Source organism: Macaca thibetana, chromosome 6, assembly GCF_024542745.1.
Source record: "Macaca thibetana thibetana isolate TM-01 chromosome 6, ASM2454274v1, whole genome shotgun sequence".
Taxonomy (NCBI): domain Eukaryota; kingdom Metazoa; phylum Chordata; class Mammalia; order Primates; family Cercopithecidae; genus Macaca; species Macaca thibetana.
Genome location: NC_065583.1, coordinates 4,278,515 through 4,305,119, shown reverse-complemented (window position 1 = coordinate 4,305,119; position 26,605 = coordinate 4,278,515). Strand labels below are relative to the sequence as shown.

The 26,605-nt window shown below is 50.9% G+C and overlaps 1 protein-coding gene and 1 pseudogene across 3 annotated transcripts; one reads left to right on the top strand and one right to left on the bottom strand.

Annotated features, from left to right (window-relative positions):
* Positions 1-377: 377 nt before the first annotated feature.
* LMAN2 (lectin, mannose binding 2) lies at positions 378-23,079 on the bottom strand. Of its 3 annotated transcripts, none has more exons than XM_050793237.1 (9): positions 22,865-23,074; positions 22,586-22,704; positions 7,743-7,860; positions 6,986-7,065; positions 6,644-6,805; positions 6,437-6,551; positions 3,739-3,858; positions 922-1,101; positions 378-891 (listed from the first exon to the last, which is right to left on the bottom strand). In XM_050793237.1, exons 1-8 carry the CDS (start codon positions 23,058-23,060, stop codon positions 941-943), a joined length of 1,071 nt encoding a protein of 356 aa, XP_050649194.1. In that variant the 5' UTR covers positions 23,061-23,074; the 3' UTR covers positions 378-891; positions 922-940. The 3 variants fall into 3 exon arrangements, with proteins under 3 accessions (XP_050649194.1, XP_050649195.1, XP_050649193.1); XM_050793238.1 differs by having other exon boundaries at positions 378-1,101; positions 22,865-22,980; positions 23,040-23,073; XM_050793236.1 differs by having other exon boundaries at positions 378-1,101; positions 22,865-23,079.
* On the top strand, positions 16,868-17,281 carry LOC126956429 (40S ribosomal protein S20-like; annotated as a pseudogene).
* Positions 23,080-26,605: the final 3,526 nt, after the last annotated feature.

The following is a 26,605-nucleotide window of genomic DNA, read 5'->3' as shown; positions in this document are numbered from 1 at the left end:
ACCACCCCATCCTCCTCCTGCCCCCACCAGCCCCTTGCACATCATCGCAGAGCCCTCCGGAGTTCCCCGTCAATGTACCCGCCTGCCCAGCCAAGCCTCCACATGGTGACCCATGCCACCCATCCTTTCACCCAGAGGCCCAGAGCATGTGGGCGACAGCACAGGGCCCCATCACCAAAGCATCACTTGCCAGGTGACACTGGGCAAGTTGTCCTTGACCTCTGAGAGCTGTGTCCCCAGCTGGGAAACAGGGCAACCCATCCATCCTCCTGGGACTCTGCAGGCCAGAGCGGACGAACTGAAAGCTCTACAGCCCTGGTGGGCTGGAAGTCATTAGAAAAGAAAGCAAAGCAAGCCCCTCAGGACAGTCACACGGCTGAGGTTGGGTATTTCACTTTATTTAGCAAACGGTCACACTCGGCCCCACCACACCACCCTGCAGCCTCGCTTGAGCATTTGTCTCAGGAAGCAGCTCAGGGTGAACAGGAAGGCCTGGGTTTCCCAGTTCAGGCCTCATCTGCCGCCACACGTGCCACACGCCACAAAACAAAATCACTTCCCCACGTCCTCAGGAGCCCACCCCAGTGTGGTTCGGGGGACCCTCCAGTGTTCAACAGCTGCCTGCAGGGGCTGCAGCCCAGCTCTAGGCACAGACCCCTGCACTGAGACACCAGCCCCAGGAGAGCCTCCGCCTCCAGCTGCAGAGGTGCCAGACCCTGAGCCTCGGCTCTGCCACCTGTCCCTGCTGGGCAAGAAGCAAAATGTATGAAAATATTTTAATCATTTATTTGAAACGGTTAAGAAATAAGGTCATCTTGTTCTTCTATAATCCCAGTAAAAAAAAAAGTTCACATTGGCTCCTGGGCCCAGGCGCAGGCCACGCTGGTGCAGGCCCCGCTGGTGCAGGCCCCGCTGGCGCAGGCCCCGCTGGTGGTGCCGCTCAGTAGAAGCGCTTGTTCCGCTCCTGCCGCTTCTGGAATACCACGGCCCCCACCACGGCGCAGACGACAATGCCCAGGAGCGCGCACAGCAGCAGCAGGAACACCCGCCACCCTGTCAGGGGCCCGCTGCGGAAGTTCCCCGTGGGGTCGTCCACGTTGTCTGGGGGAGAAGAAACAGGAGCTGAAACAGCAGCGCGGGCCGGGAAACAAGGGGCTGCAGGACGGCAGTGGGGATGGAACAGGACAGCAGGCGACGGTGCACAGGCCAGTCGCACTCACTCCCCTCACCGGGGAGGGGCAGAGGTCAGGTGAAGCCCATCCCAGCCAGCTCTGCAGTCCCCAGGGCAGGGCAGGGCAGAGAGAGGACCAAGCCCCAGGGACCCGGGACCCCAGCGGCTCAGGCCTGGGCTGCCTTCTGCTGCAGGAAGCCGGTTAAAACCAGAGTCCTGGCCGGACGCGGTGGCTCAAGCCTGTAATCCCAGCACTTTGGGAGGCCGAGACGGGCGGATCACGAGGTCAGGAGATCGAGAGACAATCCCGGCTAACACGGTGAAACCCCGTCTCTACTAAAAAATACAAAAAAAATAGCCGGGCGAGGTGGCGGGCGCCTGTAGTCCCAGCTACTCGGGAGGCTGAGGCAGGAGAATGGCGTAAACCCGGGAGGCGGAGCTTGCAGTGAGCTGAGATCCGGCCACTGCACTCCAGCCTGGGTGACAGAGCAAGACTCCGTCTCAAAAAAAAAAAAAAAAAAAACAGAGTCCTGGGCTTCTCCAAGCCCAACTCTGGATAAGGGGAGGCCCAGGAGGCTGCTTTTCCAAGCCCCGCCCCCACACTGTGGTCTGAGGGCCCTATCTGGAACAACGCGGCCCAGGTCACAGGCTGCCCCAGCCCACAGCTGGATACTCTAGGCAGCCCCCTCGGAGGGTCTCCCAGGACCTGAGTCCCACACTCCACCCCAGCCCACAGCCTCTCTCCTCCACACCGGGTCCTCACGGGTCCTGCCCATCCTGGGATGGGGCCCTCTGGTGCACTCCCTTGTCCAGGCTGAGAGAAGACACTGACTCCCCCAAGCTCTCCAGGCTGTGTGCGGAGGAGCTGGGGTCTGGCTGGGCCAGGTCTGCCACTCTGCCTCCCTCCCTGACTGCGGCCCCCGACTCCACACTGTGCAGTCTCCTCAGGCATCCCCACACCCAGGCCTCGGGCCCAGGCCCTGCCTTTCACCAGTGCACATGCCACCTTCTTGCCAGCCACAAGCCAACCTCCATCCTCCCTTCCTGCACAAGCTGCCACCAGCAGGCCTGCTGGCCACTCTCACCCCCACCTCTGCTCTACACACCAACAGCAGTCACTGACTGAACCGGGAGGTCCCTAGGGATGGCGCTTCCCCAGAAAGCCACTCAGCCTCGGGGCTCCCGCGGCTCCCTCTGTCTCCTTGTCTGCCTCAGCCCCTAGAATGAGCCCCAGGGTCAGGGCCTGCCTGATCTCCGTGTCTCCAGCACCCAGCCCATAGCTAGGCACAGAGGGCAGCTTTGATCACATCCGAAGGAACAAATGGATTGAATCTAAAAACGAGTTCATCCTGCCTTGCCAGCTGCCCAGGACGCTGGGTGGGCAAGGCAGGTGCCTCCTCTGAAAGCACCCAGCGGCTGGCAGCCCTCTGACCAAAGGCTGCAGCAAGGTTTGTGTGGCCCCCGAAACGTTTTAAAATAACCTGAATCTTTAAAAAGTGAATTGTTGGCTGCACACGGTGGCTCACGCCTGTAATCCCAGCACCTTGGGAGGCCAAGATGGGAGGAACACAAGGTCAAGAGATCGAGACCATCCTGGCTAACACGGTGAAACCCCGTCTCTACTAAAAATACAAAAAAATTAGCCAGGCATGGTGGCAGGCACCTGTAGTCCCAGATACTCAGGAGGCTGAGGCAGGAGAATGGCATGAACCTGGGAGGCGGAGCTTGCAGTGAGCCAAGATTGCACCACTGTACTCCAGCCTGGGCGACAGAGCAAGACTCTGTCCCCTCCAAAAAAAAAAAAAAAAAAAAGTGATTTGTCACATAAAACACTGGATCCTGGCTTCTCCTGAAAAGCAGAAAGATGCAGCCAAACTGGCCCATGCGGCATGGGGACCCAAGGCTGGGCTAGGACAGAGCCCGCACTGTGCACACTTGCGTCACTGGCTGGACCCCCAGGCATGCATCTGTGGTTCTTAGGGTGGACTTCTCCACACACAGGTGCCTCATTCCAACCACAATGTTCACTCTGTGAGGAAAGGGGTAGCTAATTAGTGCCACGGGAAGAACCCAGGCTCCGGGTTTTGTAGAAACCCAATTTCCAATCCTGCCTTCTCCCTCCTTCTAGCTAAGGAATCCACCCCTTGGCCAGCAGCACGACCTCCTTCCAGGCGGCTCACAGAAGGGACAGGGGGGCCAACATAGCCAGCCCCCTGGCTCTGCTGGCCACCACCCCAGCGCCTAGGGAGGGAGGACGCCGGCTGGTCAGCCGCTGCTTGCTGCCACGGCACTCACGTGGCTATGATGTCCTCAGGGACTGACTCTACAGACTTCTCTTCCACCTCATTCATTTACTCAAAAACTTGCCAGAGCTGACACAATCCAAGCCCAATCCTCGAGGAGCTCAGACAGGGCCAGCCAGTGCCGCTTGCCAGGACAGGGTTGATTCAAGAGCCCAGACCACAATCACCACAACCACGACTGGACCACAAGATCACCAGGCTGGCTTCACCCCATTCCGGGTCAGGCCGCCCAGGCCCAGGCGGGGCGGGGCCATGCACACGCACCTTTGGGCGACTTGAGGAAGTTGACGCTGGGCTCGATCTTGGTCCAGTCGATGCTCTCCTCGTCGGGCGTGTGCTCCACCATCAGCTGGAACAGCTTCATGGAGATGATGTCATGATTGTCTGCAGGACAAGAATAAACCTGTGACAGCCTGGAGGCCAGCCTCAGGGCATGTGGCCGAAGCCCCTCCCCTAAGGGAAGCTGCTGCCACAACCAGTAAACCTGCCAGGCCCCCGGGGAGAGGGCTGCCCTGCCCATCTAGGGCCTATTTTCTTCCCAGCTCCCTCTAGTCCCCAGCAATAAAAAACTGAGGGGAGGCAGAGTGAAGAGAAAACAGTAAGGGCTTTACAAGCAGAATTGTCTGGGTCTAAATCCTGGGGTCTGATGCCCTCTTTGAGGCTCAGTTTCCTCATGTGTAAAGGAGTGATGATCTCCATCTGTGTGGTTGCCATGGCAAGTACATGAGACTACACCACACAGAAGATGGCTTGCCTGCAGAGTACATGCTCAAAAACAGACCCAGGAAGGACCAGCAGTCACTGTGTGACTGGCTGAGAAGCCTGAGCCTCCCAAGGGCAGGAGCCACCAGACATTCTTGTCACAGAGACCCACATACAGGCTGTAGGGAACAACTCGGCAACCAGCTAAGGGCCTGAGCCTAACGGAGGCCAGCGGCTGTGCCTGAGGAGACTGGGGAAAGGCTCTGTCCAATGGCCTGGGCAGGAAAGAGCTCGGGCTTGACACTGACGGATCACTCCATTGTGGAGACAAGGAGGCTGAGGCTCAAAGTCAACACGTGGGTCCTGGTCAGCCTGGGACTGGAATCTGAGGAAAGGCCTTGTTTAACGGAGCAGGAATCTCTGGAGCCAAGGGAGGACCTACTGAGCAAGAGCTCGGCCAGGTGCGCAGTGTGACAGCTGAACATGCACAGCCCTCAGAGACAGCGAATGGCCCTGCAGGACAAGGACCAGCCCTGGAGTCAGGCCCTGGAGTCAGGCCCCAGTTCCCGTCTGGGCTCTGCTGCTTCCTGCTCGTATCTCAGGAAAAATCCCTTCAGTTCTCAAACTCCCAATGGTTGAGTAAAAAGGGAGCGAGACAGCTATCTGCCTAAAAATATATCAGGTGACATCACCCGTAAGGTGCCTGGCACTGATGACCCCTGACCAGAGGTCAGACATGGCTCCCCTCATGGCGCCTCTTCCACTCTGTGCTGGGCTCTCCCAACAGCTGTGAGAGCTGCCACAGGCCACAGCCCTGGTGCTGCTCTGCGCCTATCGAGAACCCTCTGAAGACAAGTGCTGAAACAGCCTGACGAAGTTCCAGGCCACCGTGGGAGGAGGAGAACCAGCCAGGCACGAGCTGGAAATTATGAAAGACAGGAGGGGTGCTTACTAGACCTTTCTCTCCTCTGCTGGGCGTATGACTGAAAAACCCCCAAACAATGGATGTTCTGGGGTTTGAGTGGACCCAAGCACTTCTCTGCTGAGAGGGAGGCTCCTGGGCAGTGGGCAGACTACAGGCCCTGGAATGGGTCATCCTGAGGATAAACCACCCATGTCAGGTCCCCCGTGTCAGGTGCCAGTTCTGGTCAGGAGCTGGCCCTGGGCCTGGCACCTGCTCAGGGACCCAAAGAGAGACCGAGAACCACAGCCAAGGCCACCATGGCCTGGTGACCAGTGAGGCCTGAGCAGGTTAGAGGCACCCCAGTGCTCACCGAGCACCTGCCCCGGGCCAAACAAGAGCCATTTATAGAGCTTACAATTGAGCAGCAGGGCCAGAGACAACAGCATTCATTACTCGGTAGATTCAAAGATGGTAAATACTATGAAGAAAAATAAAGCCGGCAAAGGTGATGGGGAGTGGGTTGGGGACTACAGGAGGGGGCGCGACGTTCCACAAGGGAATTAGGGAAGGCCGCGCTGAGGAGGTGACATCTGAGCAAGGCCCTCGGAGACAAGAGTGAAACAGCTGGGGCAGGAGGGCACAGGCGCATCCAGGGAGCAGCTGGAAGCCACAGTAGGCAGGGGGAGCAGTGAGCGAGGAGCCAGAGGTGGCAGGGCTGGCACAGAGGCCCTGGCCATGGTGCCCTCTGCAGGGCTCTGACCAGAGCAGCAGGAGGCCTCACACCGGCTGAAGGCAATTACTTAGCTGCTGTGCTCAGGGGAGACTGTTGGGGGCTGGTGAAGGAGGGAATCACTTGGGAGGCTCCAGTGAGATATTGGTGGCCTGAAGCCTCCAGGTAGTCAGGGAGGGGTGGGAAGCGGTGGGACATGCTGTGAAAATAAAGCCACAGGGACTGTTGATGGACCAGAGGTGCCATGTGAGAGAAAAAAGGGTCCGGAAAGACAGCAAGCAAATAGAGGAGCAGAGGTGCCACTGACATCCTGAAGGGCAAGACGTGGCCTCAGCTCTGGGCACAAGGGCTGAGCAGGTCTGGATCGGTCTGAGCTGGAGATAAATCTGGGAATCTACGTCACCCAAATCTAATTGACCCAATGCCTCCTGTTGACGGGGAAGGTTGCCAAGGGACTGTTCAAGGACTGAGGCCCGGACAGGCCATTTACAGACGAAAGGAAGAGGAGGAACCACAGTCAGCTGAGTCCAGAAACCACACGAAGGCAGGCAATCAACTGCACGGAAAGCTCCCAGTCCCTCAGGGCGAGTCGGGCTGGGAACCAGTGCCTGGCCCGGCCCACTCACCAGACAGGTCGCCGGTGCCGGCGGAGGCCCCGAAGTAGTAGCCGGTGGGCAGGCGCACTCCCGTGATGTCAATGCAGTTCTTCCACTCGTTCTTGTCCTCCAAGTCGGTCATCACCTGCGGGGCCCAGCACGCTAAGCACCTCGCAGGACAGCAGCCTGCGCTCCTGAGCCTCTGTGGGATCGGCACCCCCCACCCAGCCGGCTCACCGTCAGACGGCCCCGGGAGTAGCGCACAGCCAAGAAGGTGTCGTGATCGCGGTTGCGGAAGTCAGCCGTGCAGCCCGCCAGCTCGGTCCAGCGCCCATCCTTGCTGTGGTCGTAGGACAGGGAGCCATTGTTCACCATCACCGAGATGTACGGGAACACGCGCTGGGACCAAGACACCGGTTACTCCACAAGCAGCCCAGCCTGTGGGGCGAGCAGGGGCACCCGCCGCCCCAATCCCTGGAGGCTCCTCTCGTGCCGGGACCACGGAAGCCCCAGGGCCCCCTCCTCTAGCCCACTGCCCAGTCCTTCCTCTCCTGCTCAGCAGGAGAGAGCGGGGCCTACCTCGGTGGTCTCATCATTGGGGTAGGTGTCCAGGAAGATGGCTAAGCCGTGGAAGTTATCTTTGCTTCCAAACACAGGCCCTAGAATTACAAGGAGATGCTCTCACAATGGGAGAAACGGGAGCTGTCCCATGGGCACCTGAAAGGCAGGCAATGCCAACGTGGGTGGGGAGCCCAACTCAATGGCCATTCACCGAGAGAGAAGAGATGGTGAAAGGAGAAAGCTGAGGCTTTCTCCCCAGAAGCGGGGAGTCTAGGCGTGTGACACAGAGGACTCAAGTCTGAAGGCTGAACTGTGAGGGGACTGAGGTAGGGGTCAAGGGGGTGCCTGGCTTACAAAACACAGTGAGCCACAAGAGACAGCCCTACTCCGGAGGCTCCATCCTCTACACCGGGGCCGCAAACACTCTGTGGAGGGCCACTGAGGTGACACCTCCGGGTCTGTGGGCCACCTGCAGTCACAGCCACACAGTCTTCATGTTCGGCTTTTTTACAACAGTAACTGTTTCGAATGGTAAACCCAGGCCAACGAGGGTGTAGGGCTGAGCTGCAGGGCCCAGCTGCTCCTCCCCCCTCAGCAGCCTTCCTTCCAGGGCCAGGCTCCTTCCAGAGGCGCAGGACTTCATCCACGGGAGCAGCACTTTCCTAATGGGAGAGACGCTGGGCCCCACGAGCCACAGGCAGCCCCACGCCACCTCCCTTGGGGGCCAGCAGCCATGCCCGTGCCCACCCCCGGCCTGGGGCCCCGCAGGGCCCACCTGGCACGAGGCGGTCCCGGGTGTACCACAAGGCGATGCCGTCTCCATGGAGGTTCTTCTTCCCGGTGCCGTGGACTTTGAAGTGGACGTGCATTTCCCAGTCCTTGAGGAAGCAGGGCTGGAGGGAGAGCAGAACGGGCTGCTCAGAGCTCCCCGGGGCCTTCCAGCAAGCTGGAGGCAACCCCGGCACGGCTCCTGCCCCACAGACCTCTCTGCCCTCCCCAGCGAAGACTGGGCACTCCTTGGCACAGGGCCACGAGTGCCACTGACCACAGACCCCTAAATGTTCTCAGCGTGAAGGTAAGAGACTGCTGGGCACCAGGTGAGGTGGGGGAGGCCACAGTGTCCCAAGGCTGCCTGAGGCCCAGACCCCGCCCGCAGGCCCCAGGCTGCTCCTGAGCAGGTGGCCGCCACACGGTTCACCCTCGTTACCAGCCAAACCCACCAGCCATTGCCTCTCCATCCCCACTGCTCTTGCCCTGGAACCTTGTACAGAGGTTACTACTCCTATTTGAGCGACATATTTTACAGGAAAACAAATTCAGAGGTGTAACAACTTGTCCACAGCAGCTCAGTGGACTGTCTGATTCACGCCCAGGGCTTTCTGACTCCGAGAGCTCTGCTCTGCCTTTGGTACTTCCCGGGGCCTGCAGGCCTTTCACATAAATTGCACCAGCCCCTTTCTGGTCACCCACACCCACTGCCTACCCTGCTAACCAGCCTTCCCAAGTGAGGAAAATCAGGCCAGGTCAGTGCTGCTGGGCCTCCAGCCCAGGTCTGGCTGACTCCAAAACCCAGCCCTCCACCAGTTCACCTCCCCAGCCCAGCCTAAGTGTGGTACCAGTGCTGGGGATGAGAGCTGATCAGGGTCGTGCTCTGGGGCTCAAGGGCAGCACCGTGTGAGCTGGGGCAGGGATGGTCGCTGCCTACGGCAAGGGAGAAAGCCTGGCCTTCCCCATCTGGAAGTTGTTTGTGAAAACTAAGGTGTCAACACACACGGTGACAAGTATCCACTTTCAGGAAATCTGCAGATGGGTATGTAAGCAAGTGATTAAACAAACACCCATCAGAAAGGCAAACCCAAACAAGATGCTGACCTGTCAGATGGGCAACTGTGAAAAAGACCATTAACGTCCAATGCAGATGAGGATGAAGAGAAATGAACACAGGAGTAAAGGAACATGAAACAGTATTAATGATGGGTAATTCTGGGAGGGGGATTATGGCGACTGTTTACCATGTTTGAATAACGTACAATAAACACATTACTTCTGTGATCACAAAAAAATAAAAAATAACAACACACCGTATCCCGACGCAATATGGTTCATTCATTCACTGATGTCAGACTCACTGCTCCCACTCTGGGCACCGGGAACCCAGATAACAAAACCTAGGCCGAGTCCCCGAGAGCACAAAAGAATGGAAGATATAGAATTGTGGGTAAGAGATGGAGGAAAGAGTGAGAGAGACTAAGACTCATATAATTGGGATTCCTAAGTAAGATGTAAGAGATTAGGGCAAAGGAATATTTAAAGATATCTAAGCACTTACTAAAGCTGATTCAAAGACCTGCCACAAACTTTAAAAGTCCTACAAACCAAAGGAGATGACTAAAAAGAAAACCATAGTTAGGCACAAAAAAAGAAGGGAGGGATAGAGGAAACAAACAAACAATAAAAACAGATAGTTTTTTAACATGAAAGTATTTTTTTCTAATTTTTTCCCCCATGGCACAGCCCCAGGCAATCCTGAGAACTTGTGCCACAAAAGCATTTTTTCTTTCTTTTCAATTTCAACTTTTATTTTAGATACAGGGGCTCCATGTGCAGGCTACATGGGTATACTACACCCAGGCAGAGAGAACATTACCCAGTAGGTAGTTTTTCAAATCACGTCCTCCCCCATCTAGTTAGTCTGGAGTGTCTATTGTTCCCCTTCAAAACAGATCATCTTGGCCGGGTGCAGTGGCTCACGCCTATATCCCAGCACTTTGGGAGGCCAAAGCAGGTGGATCACTTGAGGTCGAGACCAGCCTGGCCAACATGGTGAAACCCCGTCTCTACTAAAAATACAAAAATTAGCCAGGCGTGGTGGTGCGTGCCTGTAATCCCAGCTACTTGGGAGGCTGAGGTGGGAGAACTGCTTGAACCTGGGAGGTGGAGGCTGCAGTGAGCCGAGATTGCGCCACTGCACCCCACCATAAAAAAAATAATAATAATAATCTTAAAGAAAAAGCAACCAGAGGGAAAAAAGAGATGACCCTCAAAGGAGCAATAATTAGCCTGATACCTGGCTTCACAACGGAAACAGTGGGAGCAAGAAGGCAGATGAATGATATGTTTGGAGATACAGGAAGGTAACAGCCAGCATGGGATTCTATACTCAGCAAATGCATCCTTCAAGAATGAAGGTAAAATTAAGATAGTTTGAGGCCAGGCGCGGTGGCTCACGCCTGTAATCCCAGCATTTTGGGAGGCCGAGGCGGGCAGATCACAAGGTCAGGAGATCGAGACCATCCTGGCTAACACGGTGAAACCCCATCTCTACTAAAAATTACAACAAAAATTAGCTGGGCGTAGTGTTGGGTGCCTGTAGTCCCAGCTACTTGGGAGGCTGAGGCAGGAGACTGGCGTGAACCCGAGAGGCGGAGCTTGTAGTGAGCCAAGATCGCACCACTGCACTCCAGCCTGGGTGACAGAGCAAGACTCCGTCTCAAAAAAAAAAAGATATTTTGAGACGAACAAACAAAAACCAAAAGAATTCATTAGCAGACTCATGCTTTCATTCTTCAGGGAGAAAGAAAATGATCCCCCTCCAGATGTAAAGTCAGATTCCAGAAGGAATGAAGAACAACAAATACAGTGACTATAAGGGTGAAAATCTAAATATCTGACTACATAAAACAATGGGTTGTGTGATATAAAACAGACATAATTAAAATAAATGACAACAATAAATGGAGTTGAAGTGTGTTAGGATCCTTGCACTGTCCAGGAAGAAGGTAAAGTATATACTATCATTAGATTTTGGTAAAACACGAATGCCTACTTTAAATTCTAGGGTGACCACTTAAAATTGAGAAAAGAGCATATAACTTTCAAGCTAATAGAAGAGGAAAAATAGGATAATAAAAATTAACCTAAAAGTAGAGAGAAAAATGAACAGAGAATAGGCACTTTGAAAATAAAGAGTAAGATAGCAGATTAAACCCAAATGTATCACTATTTCATTAAATGTAAATGGACTAAATGCTAAATAAAAAAACAAAACTTAACGGCACCTAGGATCTCTGTATTATTTCCTATAACTGCATGTGAATTTATAATTATATCAAAATAGAGAGTTTAATTTGAAAAGTAAAGAGGCCAGGTGCAGTGGCTCATACCGATAGTCCCAGCACCTTGGGAGGCCATCATGGGAGGCTTGCTGAGCCAAGGAGTTCAAGACCAGCCTGGGCAACATAGCAAGACCCCATCTCTATAAAAAATAATAATAAGTATATAAAGGATCAGAGATCTAAACTTAAGAGCTAAAACCTGGGCAGTTGCGGTGGCTCACACCTGTAATCTGAAACACTTTGGGAGGCTGAGGCAGGTGGATCACCAGAGCTCAGAAGTTCAAGACTAGCCCAGGTAACATGGTGAAAACTCATCTCTACAAAATAACATGAAAATCAGCTGGGCCTGACTGCACATGCCTGTAGTCCCAGCTACTTGTGGGGCTGAGGCAGGAGGATCACTTGAGCTGGAGAGGTCAAGGCTGCAGCTTTGAGCCGTGTTCATGCCACGGCACTCCAGCCTGGGCAACAAAATGAGAACTTTCCTCAAAAAACAATAAACAAACAAAAAAACCCGTCAAAACTCTTAGAAGAAAATCTAGGGAAAAATGTTCATGACACTGGATTTAGTAAAGATTTCTAGGATATAGCACCAAAAGCACAGACAAAAAAAAAAAAGATAAACTGGACTTCACCAAAACTAAAAACTTCTGTACATCAAAGAACATGACCAAAAGAGTGAAGAGACAACCCACAGAATGGGAGAAAATATTTGCAAATCACTCATCTGATAAGGGATTAATATCTAGAATATATAAAGAAACCCTAGGCCAGGCACGGTGGCTCACGCCTGTAATCCCAACACTTTGGGAGGCCGAGGCGGGTGGATCATGAGGCCGGGAGATCGAGACCGTCCTGGCTAACACGGTGAAACCCTGTCTCTACTAAAAAAAAAAAAAAAAGTTAGCTGGGCGTGGTGACGGGCGCCTCATAGTCCCAGCTACTTGGGAGGCTCAGGCAGGAGAATGGCGTGAACCCAGGAGGCGGAGCTTGCAGTGAGCCAAGATCCGGCCACTGCACTGCAGCGTGGGCAACAGAGCGAGACTCTGTCTCAAAAAAAAACAAAAAAAAAGAAACCCTAAAAAATTGACCAAAAAATATCCAACTCAAAAACACATAATAGACATGAATAGACATTTCTCCAGAGAAGACATACAAATGGTCACTAAGTATAACAAAATGCTCAACATCATTAGCCATTAGGGAAATGCAAATAAAAACCATAATGAGGCCGGGCGCGGTGGCTCAAGCCTGTAATCCCAGCACTTTGGGAGGCCGAGACGGGCGGATCACGAGGTCAGGAGTTCGAGACCATCCTGGCTAACACGGTGAAACCCCGTCTCTACTAAAAAATACAAAAAACTAGCCGGGCGAGGTGGCGGGCGCCTGTAGTCCCGGCTACTCGGGAGGCTGAGGCAGGAGAATGGCGTAAAAACCCGGGAGGCAGAGCTTGCAGTGAGCTGAGATCCGGCCACTGCACTCCAGCCTGGGCGACACAGCGAGACTCCGTCTCAAAAAAAAAAAAAAAAAAAAAAACCATAATGAGATGCCACTTCACAACCATTGGAATGGCTATTTTTAAAAAATTATTATTAGCCGGGCGCGGTGGCTCAAGCCTGTAATCCCAGCACTTTGGGAGGCCGAGACGGGCGGATCACGAGGTCAGGAGATCGAGACCATCCTGGCTAACACAATGAAACCCCGTCTCTACTAAAAATACAAAAAAATTAGCCGGGCGAGGTGGCGGGCGCCTGTAGTCCCAGCTACTCGGGAGGCTGAGGCAGGAGAATGGCGTAAACCCGGGAGGCGGAGCTTGCAGTGAGCCGAGATAGCGCCACTGCACTCCAGCCTGGGCGACAGAGCGAGACTCCGTCTCAAAAAAAAAAAAAAAAAAAAAAAAAAAATTATTATTATTTTTTGAGACAAAGTCTCACTCTGTCACCCAAGCTGGAGTGCAATGGCATGATCTCAGCTCACTGCAACCTCCGCCTCCTGGGCTCAAGCAATTCTCCTGGCTCAGCCTCCCGAGTAGCTGGGATTACAGGCGTGCACCACAATGCCCAGCCAATTTTTTTGTATTTTAGTAGAGACTAGGTTTCACCATGTTGCCCAGGGTAATTCTAAACTCCTGAGCTCAGCCAATCCGCCTGCCTCGGCCTCCCAAAGTGCTGGGATTACAAGCACGAGCCACTGCGCCGGGCCTGAAACGGTTATTATTTTAAAAATAAATAAGGCTGGGCGCAGTGGTTCATGCCTGTAATCCCAGCACTTTGATAGGCCAATGTGGGCGGATCATGAGGTCAAGAGATCAAGACCATCCTGGCCAACATGGTGAAACCCTATCTCTTTTTTTTTTTTTTTTTTTTTTTTTTTTGAGACGGAGTCTTACTCTGTCGCCCAGGCTGGCGTGCAGTGGCCGGATCTCAGCTCACTGCAAGCTCCACCTCCCGGGTTTACGCCATTCTCCTGCCTCAGCCTCCCGAGCAGCTGGGACTACAGGCGCCCACCACCTCGCCCGGCTAGTTTTTTTTTTTTGTATTTTTTAGTAGAGACGGGGTTTCACTGTGTTAGCCAGGATAGTCTCGATCTCCTGACCTCGTGATCCGCCCGTCTCGGCCTCCCAAAGTGCTGGGATTACAGGTTTGAGCCACCGCGCCCGGCCTGAAACCCTATCTCTACTAAAAATACAAATATTAGCTGGGCGGGGTGGCAGGCGCCTATAATCCCAGCTACTCGGGAGGCTGAGGCAGAAGAATCACTTGAACCTGGGAGGCAGAGGTGCCAGTGAGTCGAGATCACGCCACTGCACTCCAGCCTGGCGAAAGAACGAGACTTCATCTTAATAAACAAACAAATAAATAAATAATAACAAATGTTGGCAACGATGTAGAGAAATTGGAATCCTTGTGCACTCCTGGTGGGAATGTAAAATAGTGCAGTTGCTATACAGTTTGGTAGTCCTCAAAAAATTAAAAATAGAATGACCATATGATCCAGAGATTCTCCTTCCTGAGTATATACCCAAAAGAACTGAAAGTAGGATGCAGATACCTGTATACCAGCTTTCACAGCAGCACTATTCACAATGGCAAAAGATGGAAACAACCCAAGTGTCCATTACGAACAGATGAATGAATGCACAGAATGTGGTCTAGACACACACACACGCGCGCACACACACACACATATGCACACACGAATATTACTCAGCAACAAAAAGGAACGCAGTACTGATACATACTACAGTATGGAGGAACACTGAAGATATGCTCCGTAAAATGAGTCAGACAAAGAAGACAAATATTGTATGCCTCCATTTATATGAGATGCCTAGAACAGTCAAATTCATAGAGATGAGGTAGAATGGTGGTTACCAGGGACTGTGGGGATGGGAGTGATTGTTAAATGGTAGAGAGGTTCAGTTGGGACGAGGAAAGAGTTCGAGAGGGACGGTGGTGATGGCTACACAGCAATGTGAATGCACTTAATGCCACTGACCTGTATACTTAAAAATGGTTAAAATGAGTCAGGCGCAGTAGCTCACGCCTATAATCTCAGCACTTTGGGAGGCCAAGCCGGGAGGATTGCTTGAGGCCATGAGTTCGAGATCAGCCCGGGCAGCATAGTGAGAACCCATCTCTACAAAAAATTAAAAAAAAAAAAAAAAAATTAGCCAGGCACAGTAGCACATGCCTTGTAATCCCAGCTACTCAGGAGACTAAGCAGGAGGATCACTGGAGTCCAGGAGTTCGAGGTTGCAATGAGCTAGGATTGTGCCACCGCACTCCAGCCTGGGTGACAGAGCGAGACCCTGTCTCTAAAAAAAAAAAAAGCTTTTTTTTAATTTTAAAAACTGGTTACAATGGTACACTTTGTTACATACTTTTTTTTTTTTTTTTTTTTTTTTTTTGAGACAGAGTCTTGCTCTGTCACCAGGCTAGAGTGCAGTGGTGTGATCTCAGCTCACTGCAACCTCTGCCTCCCTCGTTCAAGGGATTCTCCTGTCTCAGCCTCCCAAGTAGCTGGGACTACAGGCACACGCCACTACGACCAGCTAATTTTGTGTATTTTTAGTAGAGACAGGGTTTCACCATGTTGGCCAGGATGGTCTTGATCTCCTGACCACGTGATCCACCTACTTCAGCCTCCCAAAGTGCTGAGATTACAGGCGTGAGCCACCGCGCCCAGCCTGTGTTACATACATTTTATCACAATAGAAATATTTCAGACATTTGGCCAGATGTGGTGGCTCACACCATAATCCCAGCACTTTGGGAGACAGGCAGGCAGATCACCTGAGGTCGGGAGTTCAAGACCAGCCTGGCCAACATGGTGAAACCTCGTCTCTGCTAAAAATACAAAAATTAGCCGGGTGCGGTGGCAGGCACCTGTAGTCCCAGCTACCAGGGAGGCTGAGGCAGGAGAATCACCTGAACCCAGGAGGCAGAGGTTGCAGTGAGCTGAGATCACGCCGCTACACTCCAGCCTGGGCAACAGAGTGAAACCCTGTCTCCACAAAAAAAATAAAAAAAACAAATATTTGAGAAATTTAATTTTCTTGCATGTGCAGATATATAAGTACAACAGTCAAAACATTTTTTTAGATAGCCATTACATCTTTTAAATGCCATTGTTAGGCTGGGCGCAGTGGGCTCATGCCTGTAATCCCAGCAGTCTGGGAGGCCAAGATGGGTGGATTGCTTGAGCCCAGAGTTCACGACCAGGCTAGGTAACATGGCGAAACTCCACTTCTACCAAAAAAAAAAAATTTTGCCAGGCATGGTGGTGTGCGCCTGTAGTCCCAGCTACTCAGGAGGCTGAGGTCTGAGGTGGGAGGATCACGCCCAGGAGACCAAGGCTGCAGGGAGGTGTGATCACACCATTGCATTCCAGCCTAGGTGGCAGATTAAGACCCTGTTTTTTGTTTGTTTGTTTGTTTTTAAACAAAAAAAAGCAAGCCACTGTTTCAATGTCAATGTGTAGCCTACTGAAGAAAATAGTTTCATAAATTAATGGATTGAAAGATTTTAAAAAAGGTTAAAATGGTAAATTTTATGTTATATGAATTTACAACAAAAATAACACCTCTGAAACCTAGTAATATGCCATTTATAAGAAAAAACCCTAAAACATAAAGAAATGGGAAAAAGTAAAAGGACAGAAAAACCATGCTATGCAAACACTAACCAAAAGCAAGCTTCTGCTCTTTGAGGAAGACACGGTCACAGGTGGTGCAGAGCTGTGGTCCGCCCGCTCCTGCTCTTGCCTCAGCACTGTTTGCTCTGGCTGAGGAACAAGTTAGTCAGGAAGCCTTGCAGCAGCCATGGTATTTATTTATTTATTTTATTTTTTATTTTTTATTTTTTGAGACAGAGTCTCACTGTCACCCAAGCTGGAGTGCAGTGGTGTGATCTCGGCTCACTGCAACCTCTTCCTCCCCGGTTCAAGCAATTCTCCTGCCTCAGCCTTCCGAGTAGCTGGGACTACAGGCACCCGCCACCACGCCTGGCTAATTTTTGTAGTTTTAGTACGGACAGGGTGTCACCTTGTTAGCCAGGATGGTCTCGATCTCCTGACCTCATGATCCGCCCACCTCGGCCTCCCAAAGTGCTGGGATTACAGGCGTGAATCACCGCACCTGGCCTAATTTTTGTATTTTTAGTAAAGACGGGGTTTCACCATGTTGGCTAGGAAGGTCTCAAACTCCTGACCTCAGGTAATCTGCCTGCTTTGGCCTCCCAAAGTGCTGGGATTACAGGTGTGAGCCACTGCACCCGGCCTACCCATGGCTTTAAAAATACCAGAAAAAAAACCCACGGAGCCGGAGGTGACAGTTCACTGAATCGGAATCGGTTTAACGAGCTGCAATGTAAAATCCCCAGAGAAGGTGTGTGCTGACTTGATCAGAGGAGCAAAGGGAAACAATCTCAAAGTGAAAGGACCAGCTGGGGTGCCTACCAAGGCTTCGAGAATCACCACAAGAAAAACTCTTTGTGAAGGTTCTAACACATGGGATCTTTTCCAGATGAGAATCCACAAGCAGCTCACTGACCTGCACAGTCCTTCTGAGATTAAGCGGACTCCTTCCCTCAGTATTGAGCCAGGAATTGAGGTGGCAGTCACCATTACAGATATTAAAGTCGACTATTTTCATATTGATTACTGGTTGTTTAAAAAAACAAAAAGCAAGCTTCTGTAGCTATACCAATAACAAAATGTAAAAAGGGGCTCTTAATGATAAAAGATTCCATTTACCTAGAGATATAATAAACCTAAGTGTTTGAATGCACCTAATTTGGCCTCAAAACATATAAAACAGAAACTGACAGAACTACAAAGATGCAGACAAATTCACATACAGAAATTTTTTAACACTTTTTTTTTTTGAGAGGAGGTTTTACTATGTTGCCTGGGCTGGTTTTGAACTCCTTGGCTCAAGCAATCCTCCTGCCTCAGCCTCCCCAGTATGCGGGACTTATAGGCACATGTCACCTTGCCCAGCCACACACAGAAAGTTTTAACAAAGTTCTCTTAGTAACTAATAAAAGCGAGCAGACAAAAATATGAGGAAGGCTATAGAAGATCTGAACTCAATCTTAACCCTGGCTGCACGGCAGACCCACCTGGGAAGCTAAAGAACCTAAATGGCACGCTGTAGTCAACAACTAGAGAATCCACATTCATAAGCACAAACCGAACGCTTCCAAAAAACCTAACCATGATGCAATTCCATCAGCTATCTAACAATAATAAACAATTTTAAAAGATAACTAAAATAGACCTCATATATTTGAAAACTTTAAAAAAATATATCTCACATATACAAAAGTCAGCCCAGAAACCACATTTCAAATGGTCTCTGGCACCCAGGAGTTTTCCGCACCTGGGGACAACAACCTGAAGACAGACCAGGCTGCTGAGAGGCTGACCTCAGAGCGGAAGGGCAACTGAGTGAGGGAGGTGGGAAAGGAAAACCCACACACCCATTCCCGGCATGTGCACGGGGAAGCTGGCTTCAGAAATGAGCACACTAGACAGTGGAGGACCTGGAAACTGACACCTCCAGGACTATGCAGGCCTTAGAAAGTCTCCATGACCCCAGATTAAAACTGCAGATTAGCCGGGCGCGGTGGCTCAAGCCTGTAATCCCAGCACTTTGGGAGGCTGAGGCGGGCGGATCACGAGGTCAGGAGATCGAGACCATCCTGGCTAACACGGTGAAACCCCGTCTCTACTAAAAAATACAAAAAACTAGCCGGGCGAGGTGGCGGGTGCCTGTAGTCCCAGCTACTCGGGAGGCTGAGGCAGGAGAATGGTGTAAACCTGGGAGGCGGAGCTTGCAGTGAGCTGAGATCCGGCCACTGCGCTCCAGCCTGGGTGACAGAGCGAGACTCCGTCTCAAAAAAAAAAAAAAACTGCAGATTAGCAGAGACATACTATGATACAGACAATAGAAGGCCTCTGGCCTTTGGAGGATCTTAAGCAGGCAAGGCACAGGCTGGAAATGATTCGGAAGCTGCTTCTGGGGACAAACATGACATGACCACAGTTCTTAACCCACAGCAAACCCACCTGGGGAGCTCAGAAAGATTAATGCCATAGTTCTACACCAGGCCAACTACATCAGAATCACCTGGCAATAAGAGGCTATTTTACAGTTAAGCAGTTTCCACATCTCTGCTTGCAATGAAACAGAATGCAGATGTAATCAACAGTCAGCTGAAAGATCATCCAAAGTTTTGATAAAAGATCACTGCATGACGTTGGGTTTATAAACCAAAGAAGATCCAAGTATTCAGTGACGTTGCTCTACCAAAACTCCCTCTGTGCCAGGCACAGTGGTGGTGAGCACCTGTGTCCCAGATACTCAAGAGGCTGAGGTGGGAAGATGGTTTGAGTCCAAGAGTTCAAGACAAGACTGGGCAAAATAGTAAGATCCCACCTCTAACAGAAATTGAAAATTTAAAAAATAACCCTATCTCCATCTACTACTTAAGAGAACACAGTTTCTCAGAATTCATGTATATAAAAACAAAAAGTGGAAGTGGTACTGAACTTGTCTGACCATAGTATTCATTCAGATGGGGGTGGGGGAGTGACATCCCACTAAGATCTCACCTTTCAAAAAATGTTTACTTTTGGCCGGGCGCGGTGGCTCAAGCCTGTAATCCCAGCACTTTGGGAGGCCGAGACGGGCGGATCATGAGGTCAGGAGATCGAGACCATCCTGGGTAACACAGTGAAACCCCGTCTCTACTAAAAATACAAAAACTTAGCCGGGCGAGGTGGCGGGCGCCTATAGTCCCAGCTACCCGGGAGGCTGAGGCAGGAGAATGGCGTGAACCCGGGAGGCGGAGCTTGCAGTGAGCTGAGATCCGGCCACTGCACTCCAGCCTGGGTGACAGAGCGAGACTCCGCCTCAAAAAAAAAAAAAAAAAAAAAAAAAAAGTTTACTTTTGTATTATAATTATTCAAAAACTGTGTAATGCATTTACTTTCATCAAGTGTGTACAGATAATTATAATAATCCCAAATAAAATATTAAAACTTAGTTTCACCGTCTCAATGAAATCAAAAAGTTTAAATCATATTTATTTTACTTGCAGAAGAATATGGTAGGCTAATGAATAACATTTTCAAGTATTAAGTATGTTGCATTAGGATAAAATTCTGTGTGGAAATGAAAATACAAGTTCAATTAAAAAACTGATGTACTGGCCAGGCACAGTGGCTCACACCTGTAATCCTAGCACTTTGGGAGGCCGAGGTGGGCAGATCACTTGAGGCCAGGAGTTCGAGACCAGCCTCGCAAACATGGCAAAACCTCATCTCTACTAAAAATACAAAAAATTAGCTGGACATGGCAGTGTGCGCCTGTAATCCCAGCTACTCAGGAGGCTGAGGCAGGAGAATCTCTTGAACCCGTGAGGTGGAGGTTGCAGTGAGCTGAGATCGCACCACTGTACTCCAGCCTGGGAAACAGAGCATGACTCTGTCTTAAAAAAAAAAAAAAAAACTCTACTAAAAATACAAAAACTAGCTGGGCATGGTGGTGCACACCTGTAATTCCAGCTACTCAGGGGGCTGAGGCAGGAGAATCACTTGAACCAGGGAGGCAGAGGTTGCAGTGAGCCCAGACTGCGCCACTGCACTCCAGCCTGCGCCACTGCACTCCAGCCTGAGTGATAGAACAAGATTCCCGTCTCAAAAAAAAAAAAAAAAAAAAAAAAAAAAAAGTGGATATCAAATTGCAATATTTAGATTCCACTGAATGCTTAAAATACTGAACAGTTTCATTTTAAAATGTCAATATTTAAAATTTGCTGTCATCCTTTGCAAATACTTAAACCTAATGACAAACAATTTTTGATGCCAACTTTAAAAAGTTTGCTACAACAGAAAAAAAAGCTTAAAGACTACTGCCGCAGCCTCCGCACAAGATCCCCGAAAGGATAGGGCCTGAGCAGCCTCTCCAGGTCCTGTGCTGCAGCCAACAGGCACTTAAGAGTTCTAGTCACCTCTGAGCCACTCCTTCATCTAGACCACCCCACCTCCGCACCACAGCAGGAGCTATTTTATGGCTGCTCAGAAGACAGCAGGTGTTCAGGGAATGTTTGCCTGAGTGCACGCCTCTACCCTCTCCCGATAGAGTGAATGAAGGAGATAAAAAAGGGAAAAGTTGAGGAAGCATCTCTCCGGCTCATTAAAGGAAGAGGCAGTTCTTGGGAAACACTGAACAGAAAATTCTGATTTCCAAGCAATTTCTTTCGGGAATTTACAGGAAGCACTCCAAATGTTTCAGGAATATCAGCAGAGTCAAACAGAAAGGTGGAGGAAGGCAAAACAATTGTATTCCAGACTGAAAATTTGATGAAAGCAAGTGCAGAAGCCTCTCAGTCCTGTGACATCTCAAGCCACGGATGATGCTAACCATCAGCTATCTACAACCAAAATTTAGCCACTGTCTTAGATGTGTCTATTACTTGTGGCTAATCCTGATTTCTACAGTTCCGGCACTATTTGCACCTTGCTTTTAAAAAATAATAATAATAATGCTACACTGAACTCATTTCCATGAAAAATATAAGGCTGCATTATCATTTCTTTAAAATATCTGAAAGCCCTAAGACAGAATAATGTGACAGAATGTGACTCGGGGGAGACAGGGTGGTTAATGAAGAAGTGTCTGCGTGGGTGGCACTTGAATTGAGACTTAACAGATGAGAAAGAACCAAGCAGGCATGAGGAGCCAGGAGGCAGTGTCCCAGACAGAGGGAACAACAGTTGCAAAGGTCCTGAGGCAAGAAGGCAGCCAGGGAGGCTGGAACAAAATTAACAGAGAGAACTGACTGGAGATGCACCAGGGGCCAGATTGTGCAGACATAATGCATGCTTACCCCTTCACAGGGGACTCCAGGCTCTGAGGATCAGAGTGAAAGCTGAAGAAAGTATCCCCAGATGCCACTAACAGCAGTGTGGAGGCTCAGGGCAGGAAGGAGAGGAGGAGCTGAGGGGACGGGCAGACCAGGCAACACAAAGAGAGTGTGGGTTCCCAGAACTAAACAAGAAAGTCAACCAGCAGGGACCAGAGAGCACGGTGATGGAGAAAAATAGAACACTGGCCAACAGCTTAAGCCATGGGAAGGGTTTTGAGATCAGGCAAGCTGGGGCAGGAGCAGGTCCCGCTCCAAGCTGTAACCCAGCCCCAAATTATTATTCTTTCCCCTTTTTCCTCACCTTGACTGCCTCAGTGTGGAGTCTGTGTAGCAGCTGTCGTTGGCCACTGCTCACATATTACATACTACATACTCTGGGGCAAAGGTCACAGGCACTAAAACTGCCCACAGGTCCAGTCCCTCCACTTATTGATGACAAGACCCTCAACCAAGCACTGGAAAAGGGGTTCTAAGGGGTTCCCCCACTGTCCAGGTGAAGAGTCAGGTACATCGAGAGAACTGCTGGGCTTAGAGATCAGACAAATCAGAGTTTAAATACTGTTTATGTCATTTGCTAGCTGTGTTATTTTTGTATAGTTATGAAAGCCATCTATTTCAAACAGCTTGTTTGAAAATTAGATGCAGTAAGGCATGGCAAGGTCAGTGCCTAACACACAGCAAAACACCCAATAAAGATCCAGTTCGCTTGGTTCTTCCCACTACTGAGGGGGTTCAAGTCAGACAGCCTGACAGTTCCACTACTTTCTGGCTACGTAACTTTGGGCAAGACTCTTTCAAACCTGAGTCTTAGCTTCTTAGTGGGTAAAATGGAGATAACATTACTCATCTCGCATGGCTTTTAAAGGAAGTGAGGAGGATGAAAATTGTCAAACTCAGCTCCTGACACAATACCCATCGCCTCTCATTATTGGTGGGTGTGACCAAGATGAGGAAAAGGCCAGGGACGGAGGTGCAAACCTATAAACCAAGCTCGGGTCTCTGCTGCTCGGGAGCCAGGGCCTAGCAGCCAACCGAACAGTAAGCCTATCCTCTTGAGAACCACTCACCTGGTGGTTCCAGATAGAGCCCTCTTTGCTGCGCTCGTCAGGGGTCAGACGTACGTACTGGCTAGTGAGCATAGTACTGCCCTGGAAGTCCCAGAGGGGCATAGAGCTGGAACCGACCCCTGTGGGAAGAGACAGGTGCTAAGAGAGCACGCCAGGACTGACCTCGCCAGAGGCAGGAGACCCACAGAGGTGCTCTGCTCAGGAGAAACGGCACGCCTTCCCCCAGCCCTGTTCAGCCTCGCCCTCACCCTTCACTCATTCCCACCACAAGGGCTTCACCTTGGTAGGGCTTAATGAGCGAATGCTCCCGCTTGAGATGTTCACTGTTGCCGTCAGTTATATCCGCAGTCACAGACCCCAGCAACAAAAGAAGAAAGAGAGGTGTAGTGGGGCCAGGGCCGGGGCCGGGAAGCCCAGGCCTTCCCAGGCACCGCCGGCCCCAGCCCCAACGCCAAATCCAGCCTTCCGCCGCCATTCTCCTCGCCTCTCGGCCACTTCCGCCCTAGAAGTTCCGCCTTCCGGGTGTCCCATCTAATGGCCTCCGGCCGGAAGCTCTTCAACTTTAGGGTCACCAGGGAGTCAAAAAGCAAAGCCTCTGCAGCAGAGGGGGCGGCAGCTGCATTGGTCGGGCAGCCTCTCATCCTGGTTGAGCGCAGTTCCATCTCCTTAGAGGATCCAAGGCACAGGCCGGCCAGCCCCAGCAATGGGTTCTTAGGAGCGACAAGAGCTGTAACCAGTCAGGGAACAGCACGTTAGGCTTGCGAGCCAATGAGGAGCAGAGGGGTGGTTGGAGCCGGCGGGAGCGCGAGGACAGTCCGCGACTCGCGGCATGCTGGAATTTGTAGTTTTTATTGGTCGCTCTAATGGGCCGGATGCGGGAAGACTAGGATGTCCTGGGCTTCTGGCTGCAAGTTCAGTCTCTGGAATAACCTTTTCTAGTCCTGGAGAAAGGAGCTCTGAATTGAAGGCGGAGTCCTGAATTCCAGCTCTTGGCCTCCCCGGGTGGCCCTGGGCAGCCTTTAAGCAGTGCAGCCCCAGCTTCATGCCTTTGGACACTCAGAATTCCCAGTTATTTGAGGGCCTCCACTACCCTCAACTCCTCAGGCCTAGTCGGGTTGAACCACGAGGAACAGACACAGATCCTGGCCTGGGACCCCAATGATCACTGGATCATCCCTATGCAAAAGAGTGCAGTGCCCGGTACAGCAAGAAGCATCCGTGAAAGGCTTAGGAAAGCTGTGAATCAGAGGTCGAAAATGTCAGGCCTCTGAGCCCAAGCCAAGCCATCGCATCCCCTGTGACTTGCACGTATACGCCCAGATGGCCTGAAGTAACCGAAGAATCACAAAAGAAGTGAAAATGCCCTGCCCCGCCTTAACTGATGACATTCCACCACAAAAGAAGTGAAAATGGCTGGTCCTTGCCTTAAGCAATGACATTATCTTGTGCCTGGCTTATCCTGGCTCAAAAAGCTCCCCCACTGGCACCTTGTGCCTCCCACTCCTGCCCGCCAGAGAACAACCCCTCTTTGACTGGAATTTTCCTTTACCTACCCAAATCCTATAAAACCGCCCCACACTTATCTCCCTTCGCTGACTCAGCCCGCCTGCACCCAGGTGATTAAAAAGCTTTATTGCTCACACAAAGCCTGTTTGGTGGTCTCTTCACACGGACGCTCATGACATTTTGGTGCCATGACTCGGATCGGGGGACCCCTCCTTGGTAGATCAATCCCCTGTCCTCCTCTTTGCTCTGTGAGAAAGATCCACCTACGACCTCGGTTCCTCAGACCCACCAGCCCAAGGCACATCTCGCAAACATCTCACCAATATTAAATCGGGTAAGCGGTCCCTTTTTACTCTCTTCTCCAACCTCTCTCACTATCTCTCAACCTCTTTCTCCTTTCAATCTTGACACCACCCTTCAATCTCTCCCTTCTCTTAATTTCAATTCCTTTCATTTTCTGGTAGAGACAAAGGAGACACGTTTTATCCCTGGACCCAAAATGCCGGCACCGGTCACGGACTGGGGAAGGCAGCCTCCCTTGGTGTTTAATCATTGCAGGGACGCCTCTCTGATTACTCACCCACGTTTCAGAGGTGTCTGACCATGCTGCAGGGACGCCTGCCTTGGTCCTTCACCCTTAGCGGCAAGCCCCGCTTTTCTGGGGGATGGGCAAGCACCCCGACCCCCTTCTCTCCCTGTTTCTACCCCTTCTCTGCTTTTCTGGGGGAGGGGCAAGAACCCCGACCTCTTATTTTTGTGCCCCAACCTCTTCTTTTTGCGCCCCAACCTTTTTGCACCCCGACTTCTTATTTTTGCACCCCAATCCCTTATTTCTGCACCCCGACCCCTTTCCTGCTTTTCTGGAGGGCAAGAACCCCCGAACTCCTTCTCTCCGTATCTCTACTCTTTCTTTTCTCTGGGCTTGCCTCCTTCACTATGGGCAACATTCCACCCCCTCCATTCCTCCTTCTTCTCCTTTAGCCTGTGTTCTCAAGAACTTAAAACCTCTTCAACTCACACCTGACCTAAAACCTAAATGCCTTATTTTCTTCTACAATGCCGCTTAACCCCAATACAAACTCGACAGTAGTTCCAAATAACCAGAAAATGGCACTTTCGATTTTTCCATCCTACAAGACCTAAATAATTCTTGTCGTAAAATGGGCAAACGGTCTGAAGTGCCTGACGTCCAGGCATTCTTTTACACATCGGTCCCTCCCTAGTCTCTGTTCCCAATGCAACTCGTCCCAAATCTTCCTTCTTTCCTTCCTGCCTGTCCCCTCAGTCCCAACCCCAAGCGTCGCTGAGTCTTTCTAATCATCCTTTTCTACAGACCCATCTGACCTCTGCCCTCCTCACCAGGCCAAGCTAGGTCCCAATTTTTCCTCAGCCTCCGCTCCCCCACCCTATAATCCTTTTATCACCTCCCCTCCTCACACCTGGTCTGGCTTACAATTTTGTTCTGCGACTAGCCCTCCCCCACCTGCCCAGCAATTTCCTCTTAAAAAAGTGGCTAGAGCTAAATAAAAGCATAGTCAAGGTTAACGTTCCTTTTTCTTTATCCGACCCCTCCTAAATCAGTTAGCGTTTAGGCTCTTTTTCATCAAATATAAAAAACTTAGCCCAGTTCATGGCCTGTTTAGCAGCAACCCTGAGACGCTTTTCAGCCCTAGACCCTGAAAGGTCAGAAGGCCGTCTTATTCTTAACATGCATTTTATTTTATTACCCAATCTTCTCCCGACATTAAATAAAGCTCCAAAAATTAAATTCCAGCCCTCAAACCCCACAACAGGACTTAATGAACCTCGCCTTCAAGGTGTACAGTAATAGAGGCAGCCAAGTAGCAACTTATTTCTGAATTGCAATTCCTTGCCTCCACTGTGAGACAAACCCCAGCCACATTTCCAGCACACAACTCCAAACGCCTGGGCCGCAGCTGCCAGGGGTTCCTCCAGAATCTCCTCCCCCAGGAGCTTGCTACAAGTGCCGGAAATCTGGCCACTGGGCCAAGGAATGCCCGCAGCCCGGGATTCCTCCTAAGCCGTGTCCCATCTGTGCGGGACCCCGCTGGAAATCGGACTGTCCAACTCGCCCGGCAGCCACTCCCAGAGCCCTGGAGCTCTGGCCCAAGGCTCTCTGACTTCTTCCCACACCTTCTCGGCTTAGCGGCTGAAGATTGACGCTGCCCCATCACCTCAGAAGCTTCCTGGACTATCACAGATGCTTTGGGTAACTCTTACAGTGGAGGGTAAGTCCGTCCCCTTCTTAATCAATACGGAGGCTACCCACTCCACATTACCTTCCTTTCAAGGGCCTGTTTCCCTTGCCACCATAACTGTTGTGGGTATGGATGGCCAGGTTTCTAAACCTCTGAAAACTCCCAACTCTGGTGCCAACTTGGACAACACTCTTTTATGCATTCCTTTTTAGTTATCCCCACCTGCCCAGTTCCCTTATTAGGCCAAGACATTTTAACTAAATTATCTGCTTCCCTGACTATTCCTAGACTACAG

Bases quoted from the DNA above. Each gene is read 5' to 3' on its own strand.
- LMAN2 (XM_050793236.1), bottom strand. From the start codon at position 23,060: ATGGCGGCGGAAGGCTGGATTTGGCGTTGGGGCTGGGGCCGGCGGTGC. The intron at 7,861-22,585 runs GTGAGTGGTTCT...CTCTCCCTCCAG, and splicing joins GCTCTATCTGGAACCACCAG to CCCTGCTTCCTCAAGGACTG. The intron at 7,066-7,742 runs GTGGGCCCTGCG...TTGTAATTCTAG, and splicing joins CCGGGACCGCCTCGTGCCAG to GGCCTGTGTTTGGAAGCAAA.